At 39.5% G+C, this 17,053-nt stretch overlaps 1 protein-coding gene across 3 annotated transcripts in view; it reads left to right on the top strand.

Annotated features, from left to right (window-relative positions):
• Positions 1-16,797, top strand: part of CAV1 (caveolin 1) — a 33,872-nt gene extending 17,075 nt beyond the window's left edge. For all 3 annotated transcript variants that reach the window (XM_065883371.1, XM_065883373.1, XM_065883372.1), the window contains exon 3: positions 14,581-16,797. In XM_065883371.1, coding sequence (XP_065739443.1) covers positions 14,581-14,922 — 342 coding nt within the window. In that variant the 3' untranslated portion in view covers positions 14,923-16,797. The remainder of the gene's footprint in view (positions 1-14,580) is intronic.
• The last annotated feature ends 256 nt before the right edge of the window (positions 16,798-17,053 follow it).

Genomic DNA, 17,053 nt, shown 5'->3' on the forward strand with positions numbered 1-17,053 from the left:
TTTGGTCCTGAAGAAGATCAAAAGCTGGAGTTCATTTCCCCTTCTCATTTGGGCTCAGAACTCTGCAGTCTTTCCTTTTACTGCCCTTGCCTCCAAACTGGCTGTTTGTGTTCAAAGATGGATCAGAAAATCAGTTCCAAAGTTGGTTACAAACTTTCAGTAATTTTTGTTTTTTTATTTTTTGTAACCAGCCAGTTTCTCTTAGTTCACATAACAAAGAAGCACATAATTATTTGCAACTTTAGTTAGAGCAATGGTCTTAAAAAGGTCTAGCTAAATAGAAAATGCTCAGACTTTCTGAGTGCCAACAGTTATCAAATTTACCTAGTTCATATATGGCCACATTTCTGAAGTTCTTTTAACAGCCCATCTGTGAGCAATAGGATCAGATGACTAAGAACTACAGGACAGAAGCACTATTACTTTGAATCATATTTTCCCATTACCCAGCTATAAAGAGTCTGTTTCTCTCTGACCCATATAAAGTTCAGAATTTAGGACCCTAGGTGATTTTAATCCCATCATTTAGCACCCCAGCTGTATGAATCTGAAAGTAAAAATGAAGTTGTTTGAATTCCAGACCCCCTGAACATTCTCAGGGAGCTCATCAGCTCCCTAAGCTAAGCTATAGGTTTAAATCTAAACCTAAATCTGTAGGTATGAACCCAAATTTCATGATAAACAAAAACTGAATAGATCTGTCTTCCCTGTCATTACTCACCTTTTGATCATTCTTTTACCAAAATTACTATGACTGGGTTAGAATAATAGAATGCAATCAATAAATGCAATCACTAGCCCCTGGCCAGATAATAACACATTCAGAACTTTCTTTCCTAAAGGAGATTTTATCGTGTTTGTGCTCTTGTAAATAGGAGAAAGAGAGAAATATAACTTAATAAATGGAAGCATTCACTAATTTATTCAACAAATATTAATTTAGTATCTATTAGATTCCAGGGAGCTTACAGTCTAGTAGCAGAAATAATCTCACACACATACAAAATAAAACCATTAAATAAGTGTGGGGTGTGGGGTAGGCGGGATGAAAAAAATGGTCTGGTCTAAATTCAAGAGGTTAGTGATTTGGGGAGGGGCAAGAAAGTGGCTTCCTCTATTACCCTAAAAGTAAGCTTGAGCAGCCAAAGGCCATGTCTATTTTATTGGCACTGTCCCCTTTTCAGTGACACCCGTAGCCAGCTCATAGACCCTATCCTGGCTCTGTTTGCTTGGTTCATTTATTCCATCCTCAAAAAGTAGGTATTTCATAACTACTGAATGAAGGTATGAATGAACTCACAAGGCCACAGTACTGTAAACCAAAAGTGCCTGCAATAAATATGCATGCATTCTAGGCTATAAATGTTTCTAAAGTTCAGGTACTGTCTCAGCAAATTGTATTCTGATTTTCTAGAGCACCAGTTTGCAACCAGGGATTATTTTTTGCTCCCCCTCCCAGGGGACACTTGGCAATGTCTGGAGACATTTTTAGTTGTCAAAATTTAGGAGGTGCTACTGGCATCTGGTGGGTAGACGACAGAGATGTTGAGAATCACCCTACAGTTCCCAGGACAGCACCCTCACCCTAACAACAAGATATTATCTGGCCCAAAATGCCAACAAGTGCCCAGATGGAGTAACCCTGTGGTAGAGCTTGGTAGCTGTGTCTTGGGAGCCACATGATGGGCTGTGATTATCCTTGCTTAGACCTTACAAGGACCCTAGTGTAAATCCTTTTCCTCACTAGCCAAGCAATGTTCAAACCTACAGAGATTTATTTCATTAATTTTCTATTTGTTTAATAAACAGACTTAAAGCACTGGAGGGAAAAATATTCAAGCAGTGAGGTAAGACGAAAACTATTAGTAACACTAGGTTGACTTAAGTGAATGGTAGGAAACAACCTCTGCCATCAGGAAGTGAGTTGTAGAAACTGAAAAAAAGTTAAGAGTGTTTAAAAAGCTCTGGTTCAAACAAATGTCTATGTGAACCAATGGGTAGCTTGAAAACAGTGAAGACATTTCCGTCTCTCATGTCTTTGATAGAATGGAAAGAGCTTTTATTTTCTTTAGTGCAGTGATCATTTATATTTTTCCCATGACATGCCCAGAAGTTTAAAGAATAACAAACTCCCAAGTGTAAACACAGAATTTTGTGAGAAAGTGAGCCCTCTGGATGAATCCTTATCATTGTATGTTTGGATAAAATAAGATTTCCATGCATTAAACAATACAGGACTTTCTATTTGAGAAGTAAGCTTCCAACACTTTGAAGGGCTGCAGTTATTTCTCCTCAAGGATGACAAACATAAGCGCCCCCAAGGTATGGCTCCTCCCTGTTCAAGTTCAATGCTCTAGTCTCAGTGCTCCTATCACTGGCCCTTGCTTGGCCTATTTTTACACTGTGAACTGTTCCATGTCACTTGTTTGGTAACACTCAACATCAACAAGTGCCACCAAATCAATACCAGAAGCCTGAAGATTAAAAAAAAAAAAGAATCAAAAGATATGTAGCCTGCTTTGTACCAAGCCACCTGAAACTAGGTGCTTCTTGTAATAATGAAAATGTGAGGCCATGTGGACAGGAGAGATAGTTCCAGATTCCTGAAGAAGGCTAACGGCCAATTGGTCTCAGGTACACCAAATGTGGTTTTAGGTTCCTGACTGGGATCCCCAGAAGAAAGAGTGCACAGCATACTCAAGGAGGTATGAAAATGCTCTGGAATCCCCAAATCATCTCATCATCAAGGACAGTTTTTAGCAATTTCAAAAGGATGTATATTCGTTTCCAAGGGATACCTTAAAAAGTATCACAAACTAGGTGGCTTAAAGCAATAGAAATTTACAGTCTCATGGTTCTGGAGTCTGGATGTCCAAAATCAAAAGGTCAGCAGGGCCATGCTCCCTCTGAAACCTGCAGGGGAATCCATCCTTGTCTCTCCCTAGCTTCTGGTTTTCTGGCAATCTTTGGCATTACTTGGCTTACAGCTGCATAACTCAAATCAATCATATGGCCTTCTCCTTGTGTCTTCACATTACCATCTACTTATAAGGATACCAGCCATCTCAGATGGGGAGCCCACTTCTACACCAGTGTGACCTCATCCTAATTATATCTACAAGACCCTGTCTCCAAATAAGGTCACATTCTGAGGTACTGGGGATTAGGACTTCATCGTATCTTTTTGAGAGGAACACAATTCAATGCATAACAGGATGTAAACTAGGAGTGTATATTTTTGTTATTAGAGCAGGGAAATTTAACTTAAATTTTCAAAGTGTAATACAAACCCAAGGATCATTTATTCTCCCTCCTAAGAAGAGCAAAAGATGGAAAAACCTGGTGGTTGCCTTCAGGTGAAAGGCAAAAGGAAAGGAAGAATAAGGCAAAAAGGAATTAATCTAAAGCAAAGAGAGTCTTGTCTGCTTGGTGTTGCTGCCACTTTCGGACACATCCAGTCACTCAGTCAGCTGGAGCATCTTCTCCCCCAGGGCATGTATGCCTCATGTTTACAATAAACTCCAGAAGGCTAATGCACATGCAAGAGATGAGCTAATCCTTCTTATTTGCTTAATGGCAGAATGGAAAATAAGCACCCACCTGCACAAAATGGTTTCAGGAATGCCAAGAGGTTCTCCTGTTCCAAGATAGCTCCTCCATCCTCCCAACAGTGCTACCGAAATCCCTGACACTTCCCCACTTCTCCTGGTTTGGGTGCCTGGGCCAGAAGTTCCTGATGTAGTATTGACCATTGCCCCTGGCACTGTCCCAAATATCTTGCATAAGTTAAGTCATTTAATACACAGAATAATCTTATGAAGTATATACCATTATACCCACAATTTACAGATAAGAAACTAAGGCACAGGGAGATTTAGTAGCTTAGCAAAGCTAAGATTCAAAGCAGCCCTCATGCTATCAAGCAGGGTACCATATTGCCTTTCAACAGCAGAGAGCAACACAGTAACTAACTTAATATCATGCCCACTCAGGTCTGAGTGTTAGATTTTTCAGATGCTCTCACCTAGCAAAGAGCTAAGACAGCCTAAGACAGTTTTTTTTTTTCTTTCTCAAAGTGTCTTACCTATAACCACTTGCATCAAAATGAGGGAGGAGGTACAGACACCAGGACCCTACTGTCAGACACAACCGATTCAGAATCTCAGTGCCAAGAAATCTGCATTTTAACAAAGAAATGAGTGGACTAATGTTTGAGAACCACTGGCCCTACAGGAATGGAATAGGGAAAGGTACAATGTTATGGTAAACCAGAAAAAGCCACAGAGAGGTGACAAGGCAATGGGGACCCTCGTAACCAATGGTCAATGACTCAGGGGGTCCTGACCAGAGAAGAGCTTGGTTGCTGGAGAGTGAGGGTAATGCTGAGCATGGAGGTTTGATAGCAGAAGGAGGCCAGCCACATCCTCTGGCTTGGATTCACATGCCCTGTCCTGGTAGAAATGGTTATACTGAGTCAGGGCAGCATTTTCTGTTAGTTTGGATGGGAAGCATGGTTGCAGGCAAGGGAGAGCAACCAGAGCACGTGGATTCAGAAATTCCTATGTGACTCTGATTGAGCAGGGCTTCATAAGCAGAATAAGGACTGGTGTGGGGTTAAAGAGAGTTGTGTGATGGAGGATCCAAGAGACCTAAGTCCTGCGTTTGGTTCAGTCACTGATTACAACCTCCCTGAGACTCAGGTTCCTGGTCTGTAAAATGGGGGAAATAACACCTGCCTTGAAGGTCCTCACATACAGGATGTGATGAACCAATTAAGGCATATAGTACTCTATAATGTATGTCATTGCTTTTCCAAAACCTCTGTACAACTCTCCTGCCTCAGAATATATCCACCACACTCATGCCCTAAGTCCATTAATGACACAATAAAGGACAGTTGGAGATGATGCTCTGCCTTGCTCTGTGCATCCCCCTATACCCCTGCCAGGAAAAAGAACATAGTCACCTAAATTCATTCTAAAGTACAAATTACAATGTAGGCCTCCTGCACTGGGGAAACACACACACACACACACACACACACACACACACACAGGAAAACATGAGGAAAAGTGGAGACTAGAGACACCAAAGAACAAATTCACTCTCCTCACTCTATCTCTTCCCCACTGGTGTGCTCTACTGATCCCCCGAAGAGCTGGACTGCTACTTCTGCTTCTACCCCTGCTTCCCCTCCTCAACATACTCCAGTGCGTGCCCCCTGTTTTGGGGCCAGATCTACACAACTGTAGTTATTCAGATCATTGAGGCAAAACCCAACAAAGCAACAACATGCTTTAATCAATATTTTCTAAATCATTCTTCCTTAAAGCTGAAGACTTCTGAGTTTGAATTGCCCCCTCCCCTGTAGGCTTTCCATGCCGTTCAAGTAACTTAAATGATAACCAACCCTACACTTCATTTTGATCAGATTGTGGTATTATAGAGCTATGGTGAAAAGAACATCTCTTTTAATAAAATGGGATACCAAAAATATCGATAAATAAAAGTACACTTGTGAAATTGGAAAAGAACTCATAGTAGATAATATGATAGTTAATGTATGCCTACATTCTTTCAATGGACATTTATAGTTCCTTTAAAATATTATACATATTGAAGGAATATTTGCTAATTAATGTGTGCATAGTACTACTAGGAATTGTGGAGGATACCAAGATGGGTACAACAGATACAGACCTACCCTAGGTCTTGGTTTGGTCCATTCATTTATTAGTTAAATGACCTTTCCTTATTGGGGAAATAAAAGATTATTTTCCTTTCCTGTTATGAAGATAACCTAGAATTTCACAAGTTTGTGAAGAGAAGCAGATGAGTGAAATAGGACACTATATGTATAAAATATCATTATTCTGAGGTCTCTGTAATGTCTGAGAAGCAACAACAGGGAGGTCAATCCAAAGAGAGACACTCAAGGGTCCCAGCTGGAGGCCCAGGCCAGGGACTGCAGGTCCCCTCTGCACCCCTCTTTCTACACCCAGCCCTCTTCTCTCACTCAGAGGTAGGTATATACCCACCTTTCTGTCCTCTTTCAGCTTGAAACCCTGGTTAGTAATGCAGCCCTCTCCCTTCAGGCAATCCTGTGCTCTCCCACAAGGTGAAGTTGCCTAGCACCTGCTACCCCAAAGCAGCCCAAGAACACTTCAATGTTCCCACCCCAGGTTTACATTTTTCCTAGGACCGTGTGTGGATCCTCTGGAAATCCAAGCAATCATAAGCATTAAGGATACAGTCCAGGCCTCCTCTTTTCAATCGGGGCTGCAAGAACACTGCAGTTTTTTCCTACAGTGGTGCTAGTTCAGCCCAGTAAACAAATGGGTATTTTGCCTTTGCCCCTGAGAAAACACATAGGCATTAGAGCAAAGTTCCTGTGTTCTGGTAACATTTAATTGTGCTGGTTCTCAGCCCTCTCTACACCCACACACTCATGGACAACATTTATTCCACTGACTTCAAAGGCTGTTCAACATGTTGGAAATACGTGAGAGAACACTGAGGGGAGTTTGAAATTAGTCTCAACCCTCCTTCTGTATGTGTGGGTTTGGTTCATGTGTTAGGATTTTAGAAGTACGTATTTGATTTTTTTTTTTTTTAATTAATTTATTTATTTATTTTTGGCTGCGTCGGGTCTTTGTTGCGGTGAGCGGGGGCTACTCTTTGTTGAGGTGCCTGGGGTTCTCATTGCAGAGCCTTCTCTTGTTGTGGAACACAGTCTCTAGGCACACGGGCTTCAGTAGTAGCTAACAGGCTCCAGACCGCAGGCTCAGTAGCTGTGGTGCATGGGCTTAGTTGCTCCGCGTCATGTGGGATCTTCCCGAAACCAGGGCTCGAACCTGTGTCCCTTGCATTGGCAGATGGATTCTTAACCACTGCGCCACCAGGGAAGTCCCCGTATTTGATCTTTAAAACATGCATTTGTTTATACTGGGTTTAGAGTCATGAAAAATAAATCAGGATTTCTATTGCCAGTTTTTGTGTTTTTCATAATAAATAGTAGTCATTCATCCTTGTCCAATAATAAATATTTATAGGTTTAAATTAGGAATAGCTTTTCAAGAGATTTCCATTCATTCATTATCCATCAACTTCCAGATGCCAGCCAGCACATGAGGAGTTTCCAGAAAGAAGCAGGAAGCAGACTAGGGCTTCCAGGCATGGAGGGGAAAGAGTATCGGCAACAAAAAGAAGTTGTCACTAAATCCAAATGGATGTGTCATTCGCTAGGAATCATTTGCATAAGATTCCCCAGGCCCCAACCCAGAGGGTGTGATCTGAGTCTGAAATGGGCCTGAGCATCTGCATTTTAACAAGCATCCTCCCTCCAGTTGATTCTTTTGCAACACTACCCCTGTGCTGGTGCATTCAAGACATTATATTCAGAAGTCAAGATTCAGTGATGCGTCTTCTAGGTGGAGCTGGCTCTTAGTCCTTGGTTCATATCTGGGTAGAAAGCCAAGCACTTTATGGATATGCGCTGATAGCACGCACTATCAATTGCCTAAAACTTTTCTAATATTCAGTTTGATATGAATTGTAGAAAGTTGAAAATGCTGCATTTCCTTCTCATATAATTCTAGACTTTGCTCCAGGACCAAATTCCAGGATATTTATGTACATTCATTATATACATTTTTCTATAAGCTTAAAAATTAAATTATCTAACAGAAAAAAGAGCAATGTAATAGAAAATAAAACATGATCATCAAAATAAAGATGGTTTGTTTTAGTCATCTCTGGCCACATAACCAATGACCCCCAAATTTAGTAGCTTAGAACAACAAATATTTACCATCTAACAGTGTCAGAAATCCAAGTGCGACTTAGCTGAGTAGTTCTGGTTCAGGGCCTCTCACAGGCTGCAGTCCAGGGGACAGGGCTGGAGTCATCTCAAAGCCCGACTAGGAGAAGACCCATTTCCAAGCTCACTCGCATGGCCAATGGTAGGATTCAGTTCCTCCCAGGCTGCTGGATTGAGGACTCAGTTTCTCAGTGGCTGTTGGCTAGAGTTCTCCCTCAGTTAACTTCCACACAGACCTCTCCATAGGGCCGCTCACAACATGGCAGCTGGCTTCCAGCAGAGCAAGCAAGCAAGAGAGCAAGAAAGGAAGCAAGATGATGCCATGGTCTTTTGTAACCTAATCTTGGAAGTGACCACCCCATCACTTTTGCCACATTTTACTATTTAGAAGCAAATCAATAAATCCAGCCCACACTAAAGGGGAGGGTGTTACACAAAGCATGAATACCAAGAAGTGGGGGAGGGGGGATCACTGGGAGTCATCTTAGATGCTATCACAGAATATATGAATTTGCTTTTTCATAGTCAATTTATCATCCTACTTACACTTTGCTAAAACTAAATGTTAATGTGAAACAAACTCTTCTGATACAGGTCAAGGAGTACATTCTGGGGGTAGAGTCTAGTAGTGTTGAAAAGATAGTTTGAGGTTATTAATTGAATTCAGGTTTCTATATGAGGAGCTGTACACCTACTATGCCAACCAATAGGAAAGAGTGTTAGTTACTATATCACTTAAGAATGCTCTCTGCTATAGGTAATAGAAAATCTGAAGAGCTGTGGCTTAAAAATAAGAGCATAAGGAGAAGTCTAGAGGCAGACAGCTACTGGCATTGTTTCAGTAGTTTGGTAATAGCAAAAGCAGCATCTTCTATTCTCTTGGTCTTTTAATTATACATGTCACCTCATGGTCACAAGATGACTTCTCTACACTAAGGCAATACATCATTTTCTAAGTAGGATGAAAGGGGCAAAGGGCCACACCATATACCTCTGTTTCTTTTCATAAGGAAGATAAAGCTTTCCTGGAAGTCTTGCCCAGCAGACTTCTACTTAGATCTCATTGGCCAGAATTGGGTCACATGTCTACTCTAAACTGACCATTCACCAAGGAGACTAAGATTACCCTGGCAAGTCTATAACCAACTATAACTTAACTCTGAGATAAAAGAATTATTTCCAAGACCTGAATAAACGAAGATTCACTTGGCAGAGAAGTGGGACTGTGGATTTAGAGCAGGCAACACACATCTTCTGTAAACATCTTGTTTGTTATTATTTATGTGCTCCATATATCCAATACAATCACAATTTTGTGATTTTTTCACAATTTTGACAAAAGTCTAAAAAGATATTTTCCCACAGAAACAGACAAGGCAAGCATCATTGCTTGTTAAATCTCAAATATACTTAAAGTTTCCTTCTTGAAAATTCCTTATTCGTAAATAAAATGTCCAAATTTTGAGAAAAAAAAATGACCCCATGGTTTTTTAATCCTGTGTACATATAAAATGTTTTTTAAATATTTCCATTGCATACATTTAACAAGATGAAATCTTCTGAGACTTACTGTATTAGCCAGCTATTACTAAAACACAATGAGATAGATTGCTTTTCTTGAACATCTGCTGATAGATTTTTGTTAACTTATGTTTCCAAAATTATAGCATCATAAGTCAATGTTGCACAAAAGTATTTAATGTCATTTATAAAAATCTAGTTATATAAACTGTTGACTCCTTATAAAGCATCTATTAAGACACAGAAATATCACTGAAGCATATTTATGCCTTTGATCTTGCAGTCTGCATTATGATTCGGGCCAGAGGCGCAACTTGTTCCATAGATTACAGAACAGAAAATCAGTTCTTGGAGAAGCTGTTCAACCTCATCTGAGGCATCCCATTCTAAGAAACTAAATGGCACCTGCATGTCTTGGTTTTTGTGTTTGTTTAAAAGCAAATCTCTAACTGCTGTTCTGCTCCAAATCTAGGTGAGCAGATAAAGTTCTGCTCTGAGCAAGACCTGCCCTCCTATAGAGGGATAAGAGGAGCATGTCCCTGAGGGAACGGGATGCCAGAGTGACAGCTTTGATAAGGGATAAATCAAACCAATGATGCATGTGAACGATGAGCACACTGGGGATTGTCAGAAACAGGCATCATCATTCATTCAGTGATGTTCAAATTCACATACAAGCCTAGCTGCCTTTTACATTGACTACAGAATGTAGCATCCAGATGATTGAGGATGTATGGTGACAGCAGACAGCTGTGGAAGAGCCTAGGAGAGTTTCTAAGTCTGAATTCCAATCCTGAGCCTGCCATTAAGTGCGAAAGTATTCTTGATCCAGTCATCTGACAGCTTTGCCATAGATTTCTCTATCTCAAATGGGACTCCTTTTCTTTAAGGATTCCTTCAGCTTTAAATACCTATGAATCTGCTAAAGCAACTATGCTTTGACTGATGGAATTGTGAACTACCTTTAGATGGAATGACTGATTACTAACAGAACTTTGTTGGGTTCAGTGCATTATGAATACATATCAAAATGTACAATGAGGATATTTTTCAAAATATTCCCTCCAGTTTTCTTCACCCTAGATAAATGTACAGAAATGTCTGTATTAGTGTTGAGAAAAGGACACTTCTCCTAACCTCACACAGAGATACATTTCAAGTCTATGTCTTAGAAGACAGTGAGAGACTTACAGGAGACCTAGAGATATGAATGGGGTAGGCAGAGAAGGGACCTGGGGAGAGAGATGTAAGTTCCTAGGGAAATTATGTGGAGGGCAGGGCTGGACCTAGGCCTGGGAATCAGGAAGTTACAGTTTTAATTTCAGCCTTTCCACTGATTCACTTGGGACCTTGAGAATGTCTGGCCCATTTAAATCGTGCCTCAGTTTCCTTATCTGCCATTTAGAGAGAGTCCTTGGCTAGGTGCCCAGGATTGTGAGAACATAATGTTCAGGGCCATGGAAATTCAATCAGTACCAAAAATGCAAAACATCCTAGTTACTAGATGTCCTAACTTAAAATGGAAACATTAACAAGAGTAATTCCTTTAATAATCAAAATGTGAATGTTTTAGAAAGCATATCTATATGGGTGAAAATTAGCGAATAAGGCTACTGGAAGAGCTTATAGTCCTAGGGATACATAAGCAAAAAAAGGTCAAACTTGGGGTGGGACAAGTTCCAGTTTTGCCACTTATCATCCTTGTGTCCTTGGGTAATTTCTTAACCTCCCACAGTAGCCTCATATGTAAAATGAGAATAAGAGCACGCATCTCAGAGGGTTGTGTTAAAGATGATTACAGATGGAAGTTAGCTCTTTTGAAGCATTGATGAGGTTTGAATTCACAGCCACCATATACTTTGCAGCTGATAGTTTCTCTTATTGCAATTAAAAAGCTTAGTCACCCAGAGCAAGTACTTTTTTTAATGCCCTTTATTAAGCATTTACTGTACTGCAATGCTCTATCCCCATGCTAAGCACTTTGCATAAATTTTCTCATGTTCTCCTCACAAAAACCTATTACTATTACTGCTGCAGAAATGGAGGTGGAGAGAAACGAAACATTATTTCTGGTTTCATTGTGTTTCCTTAACCTGCCTTTTTTTTCTCAGCTGCATCTAATTGGTTGTACTTTTAATATTATTTTAAGCCACTTAAAGTTTTTAAGACTAAAGCAGCAACTAACTGAATATATTTATATAACATGTTAGTTTTGTCATGTTGCTGTCCACCCCTGGAGACCTGCTCTAAATTTACTTGGATATTTGATGATAAATAAATCATGCTCACTGCAGTTTCTGGAAAGCATTAAAAAACACTAAACTTGCTTTGAAATAATCAAAGCAAGTTAAAATACAGCTTAAGAATTTCCAAAATATTCATTGAAAAAAGCATTTATGTTTAGAAAAATTAACTTATCATTGAGAAATCTTACACACATGCATATGTTCAGAGATCTTCACTAAGGACCAATTGTGTATATATGTGTATGACCTCATTGTAACACGCTCCTCAGAGACCACACTGTGGGTATTCTTACAGTTACCAAAGGGTTAAATTCAGTAAACTCTTTTTTGTTAATGTACCATTTAATTATGAAATACTATAATCGTCTTAGAGAAAATTTGAAAAATATTTTTTTAAGCAATGTGGTATTGAAGAAAGAGTCGGTATCTTTCAAACCAGATTAGAAATTCAAATCCACCTCTTATTTACCTGGACAACTTATTAAACCTTACATTTTTCTATGAAATGGGAATAATAAATTACAGAGTTGCTGTAAGTTAAATGAGAACAGTGTTTGATCATGATAGCCAATCAACAAATGTTAGCAACTATCCATTCCCTTGGAAAAGAATCTCTAGGCAGATGTGCTTAAATTCTGTTCTGTAAAGAGATAGGAATCCTCTGTTCCCATAAAGTGCTTACCAGCCTTCTTTGGTAATAGACTCTTTTCTAAGAAAAAGCAATGGACCCTTTTCTATTGTACACTCAAAATGTATGCACCCACTTCAGGGCATTCGTGGACCAACACTGCCCATCCTTTGACTCAGATTAAGAACACCTGCTCTAGCGCATTCATTCTGACTTCACCAAATCCTCTTACAAAATAAGGTCATCTTTAAAAAATAAAATTCTTTGGGTACCTTTCAGTTGAATGAAGGAAAACAGCAGGGCTTTATTTTTAATAGCTCTAGGAAAATGCATTATCTGAGCAAAACCCCACAGTAGACAAGTAAACTGCACAGAAACTTCATTAAAGGACTGATCTGACTCGCCACATATTTAGAACAGCCTTTGAAAACACACAAGTAAATGTTTACTTCTGAGTCTAGATCTAAATGAAGAAAGAAAACATTAGAACAACAATAAATTTACTTAGCTTCATTTAGATAATTGTGGACATACCATTTTTATATATTACATATTCTTAGGACATTGGACAACAGATCAAGAAACAGAATGTTCTAGAAAATAAACCTTAACTATTGGTAAGTATTATGTACTCTTTACGAAAGAGGTTTTGTTGTGTTGAATCAAAAGTGGCTCCTTGGCACTGAGAGGCTCCATGGAGTCACCCAAGTCCTAATTCCCTAATCCTGAGATTAGCTGGATTGCTGCTAGCAGTCATCAACTTGTTTGGATTTCAAACTACATTAGATCCCTTCATATTGCTGCCACCACCAAGCAGTTAAGCTGGCTCTGTCCTATTCTTTTGGTGGTAATTTTTTTACCCTATGTTTCAGTTTAGTCTATATAATCCTTCCAGAGGGATAAAAGCTCCTGGGAATTAATTGCTTAAGTGAACACGTACTGTGGGAGAGAACGCTATTTGGGAAAGGGGCCAAGTTCGCATTCTGTCCCCACCATTGCTTTGTGTTTGACTTCAGGAAGTCACCTTCACCTCTCTAAACCTAAGTATCTTCTTTTGTAAAATGACAACCTACCTTCCCAGATTGGTTTGAAATCCCAGATCACATGGAGACAATGCATGTAGAAGCACGTGGTAACTGTTAAGTGCTATGTGACTGCAAACTCATTTGATTACTTCCTAGTGGCCACCAAAAGGGACTAGTACAGGTGTGGACCACTGATGTTTGCATCTGTCCTTATTCAAAACCTTACTATTTGCTCAATTCAAAAACTAAGTTCTCTCGACATTTTCTTAGCTGCCTTCCTAATTTTCTTCTTGCTTTTAATGTCACCTCTGCTCTCTAGCAGGAAAACCTGAAGCTCAAAGCTCACCTTAGGCTTTTCTCTCTCCCTATCCTTGAAGTAATTAAGTCCTGTGGATTCTTCCTTTAACATCCTGAAATTCATTATTTATTCTTTTCTTTTTTCTTTTTCATGGCCTATTCTAGTTTTGGCCCTACCATCTCAAACTTGAGATACAGCAAGAATCTCTCTGCCTTGAGTCTCTTCCTTTTTTCTCAGGCTGGACACTGATATCAAATTCATGTTGATAAATGACTGCATTGATTGTGGCTGTATTCCTCCGCTCCAACATCTTCAATAGACCCCCACTGTATATAAAATAAAATTGAATCTGGCCTCAACCCATCTTTCCAGAAGGGCCACACAGGTCTATCTGCCTGTGACACTCACTGTATCATCCTTCCTTGTTCCTGGGGCCTTGCTCACTGCATTTTCAAGATCCCTTCTTCCTTCCTTTCCAAATCATACCCCTTTTCCAATCCCTGCTCAGGTCCCACCACCCCATGAAGACTTCTTGAATCCTCAGAGCTCACAATGATCTAATTTCCTGAAGATATTCTACCAGTTGAATGTTTGAAGAGTTGATAATCAGTTATGAACTAACTACCCTTTAACATTGTGTGTGTAGTTGTCTTGGAGTCAATTAACTTAGGTCATGTCATTTACATTTTATTGAGTGCCATGTATACTTATCCATGTTGCTGGGTTTTACTTGAAGGCAGGAATTTTATCATATCCATTTAGTTTCCCTCAGAGCAGCAGTTTTCAACCTTTCACACAGCAAAGAAGCACCTGGAGGACATGTTAGAAAATCTCCTTGATGCCACTCCTAGGGATTTTTGTGGGGCCCAAATCTCTGAATTTCCTACAAATTCCAAGCGAGGCTTATGCTGCTGGGTGCCTTTTAGCATCTTACACAGAACCTGTACATAAAAGCTAATATATATTTATGCATATTCAGAAATGGTTTTTTTTTCTTTTTTTCTTCTATTTCATGCTCATGTTCTGTCACTTCTTCCTTTTAGATTGATTTTGAAGATGTGATTGCAGAACCAGAAGGGACACACAGTTTCGATGGCATCTGGAAGGCCAGCTTCACCACCTTCACTGTGACGAAGTACTGGTTCTACCGTTTGCTGTCTGCCCTCTTTGGCATCCCAATGGCACTCATCTGGGGCATTTATTTTGCCATTCTCTCTTTTCTGCACATCTGGGCAGTTGTACCGTGCATTAAGAGTTTCTTGATTGAGATTCAGTGCATCAGCCGTGTCTATTCCATCTACGTCCACGCCTTCTGTGACCCGCTATTTGAGTCTATTGGCAAAATATTCAGCAATATCCACATCAACACGCAGAAAGAAATATAAATGACATTTCAAGGATAGAAGTATATCCGATTCTTTTTTTCCCTTTTAATTTTCTTGGTGCCAATTTCAAGTTGTTAGCAACAATATATGAATGAATTTTCTTGGTTCAGAGCAAAGAAATCACTCAGTTTTCATAACTATTATTTGTCTCTTCTGAGCTATGTCTTCTATTTTTGGGGTGGTATGAATTTTTAAAACCCACTTAAAATATTTTCCTTACATTTGGATCATTGTTTTATTGGCTGAGATATGAGCCTATCGTTGAAAGATAATTTGAGAGAAATATGAAGAACTGAGGAGGAGAAAAAAAAAAGAACTAACAACCTCAACTGCCTGTTCTAAAATGTTGATCATTTTATGGTAAGGGAAGAATTCCAGGCTATTGCCATTGAGTGTACAGGTATGTGGGCAGTTTTCAACCAACTCTTCCCTCTGAACTGTTAGTGAATTGCTGCCATTCACTTTAATGATCCAGTGGAATCTAGTGATCTTTATCAAGTTAGAAAATATAATCTGTACATGATCCGACTAATGCCTTACTCTCCTGAAATTTTAACCTGTGATACTTTCTGTGCCTGAATATTTGTTATATAGATGGTGACACCTAAGTGCCTTCCTGTTCTTCAGGTTTTCCTTTTCAAATAGGGTCCACCTCATCAACTTTCATTAGGTCAGCAGCCTCCCTGAAGACCAAAATTAGAAAAATCCATTACCTAGTTCTTCACACTTGTTTCTGACTCTGAGATACAGAATCAGATGAAGTTCATGTCTGCACTTGATGACACAACACCTTTACCCATATCGAGTATGGTCCACATCAGCCCCATTAAACGAATTAAGGTGGATAAATGGGGCCAAGCCCTCTCTGGGCTGGCAGGAGTAGAAGCCAACTTTCCCCGCCTCTCACCAGCTGAATGAGGTCAGCATGTCTATTCAGCTTCGTTTATTTTCAAGAATAATCGCGCTTTCCTGACTCCAAACTAATCCATCACTGGGGTGGTTTAGTGGCTGAACATTGTGTTCCCTTTTCAGCTGATCAGTGGGCCTCTGGGGAAGGGCTCATAAAATGGAGGCCATTGTGTGAGACTGTCAGAGTTGTTGCAAATGTGACCTCTTCAAAGTAAAGCACTTGCAACTGTTTGTAATGCTGTGACACATGGCCCCTCCCCCTGCCAGGAGCTTTGGACCTAATCCAAGCATCACTTTGCTCAGAGAGAAGATGGGGGAGGAGGCAGTAATAAAAGATTGAGGTAATTTTGCTGGAATAAATTCAAATTCTTCTGAATTCAAACTGAGGAATTTTACCTGTAAACCTGAGTCATACAGAAAGCTGCCTGGTACATCAAAAAGCTTTTTATTCCTCCTGCTCATATTAAGAGTCTTCCCAGGGGGACTTTATTTTTAACCTTCAGTTATGCTTTTATTTTTATTTCCATACAACTGTTGGAATTCTGCTTGTTTTTTTTGTTTGTTTGTTTGTTTGTTTTTTGGCCTCTTCCAGTTTTCCTGACACTTTAATTGCCAACCTGTTACCTACTTAGGTTTTTTGCATTTAAAACAGACACTGGCATGGACATAGTTTTACTTTTAAACTGTGTACATAACTGAAAATGTACTATACTGAAATATTTTTAAGTGCAAAGATATTTTTATCTTTATATGAGGAAAATCACTTGGGAAATTGCTTTGTGATTCAATCTGTAAACTGTGTATCCCAAGACATGTCTGTTCTATATAGATGCTTAGTCCCTTGTACAAATCAAGTGCTGGTCCAAAAGATAGCTGAAATTTTATATGCTTACTGATATTTTACACTTTTTTATCCTGCATGTCCTGTAAAGTTATAAGTCTACACAATAAAAATGTTTAACAGTTTGTCAGCTTTATTATTTTTCCTCAAAACAGGTCTGTATGTGTTGATTTCTGTGGGATGTGTGTGTGTGTGTGTGTGTATGTGTGTACTGAGCATATTCATGGTGTGTGTACATATTTGTAGTATGTTTTGGGGGGTGGTGGTCTTCCAGTTTTCAAGACCACATTTTCCACATTTAGTTGGGCTCTTTCTTCTAAGGCCATCAACATTCATGAGTTACTTCAGGTGAAAGTTATAATTAATAAGAAATATTTGTTT

Source organism: Phocoena phocoena, chromosome 9 (genome assembly GCF_963924675.1).
Source record: "Phocoena phocoena chromosome 9, mPhoPho1.1, whole genome shotgun sequence".
NCBI lineage: Eukaryota > Metazoa > Chordata > Mammalia > Artiodactyla > Phocoenidae > Phocoena > Phocoena phocoena.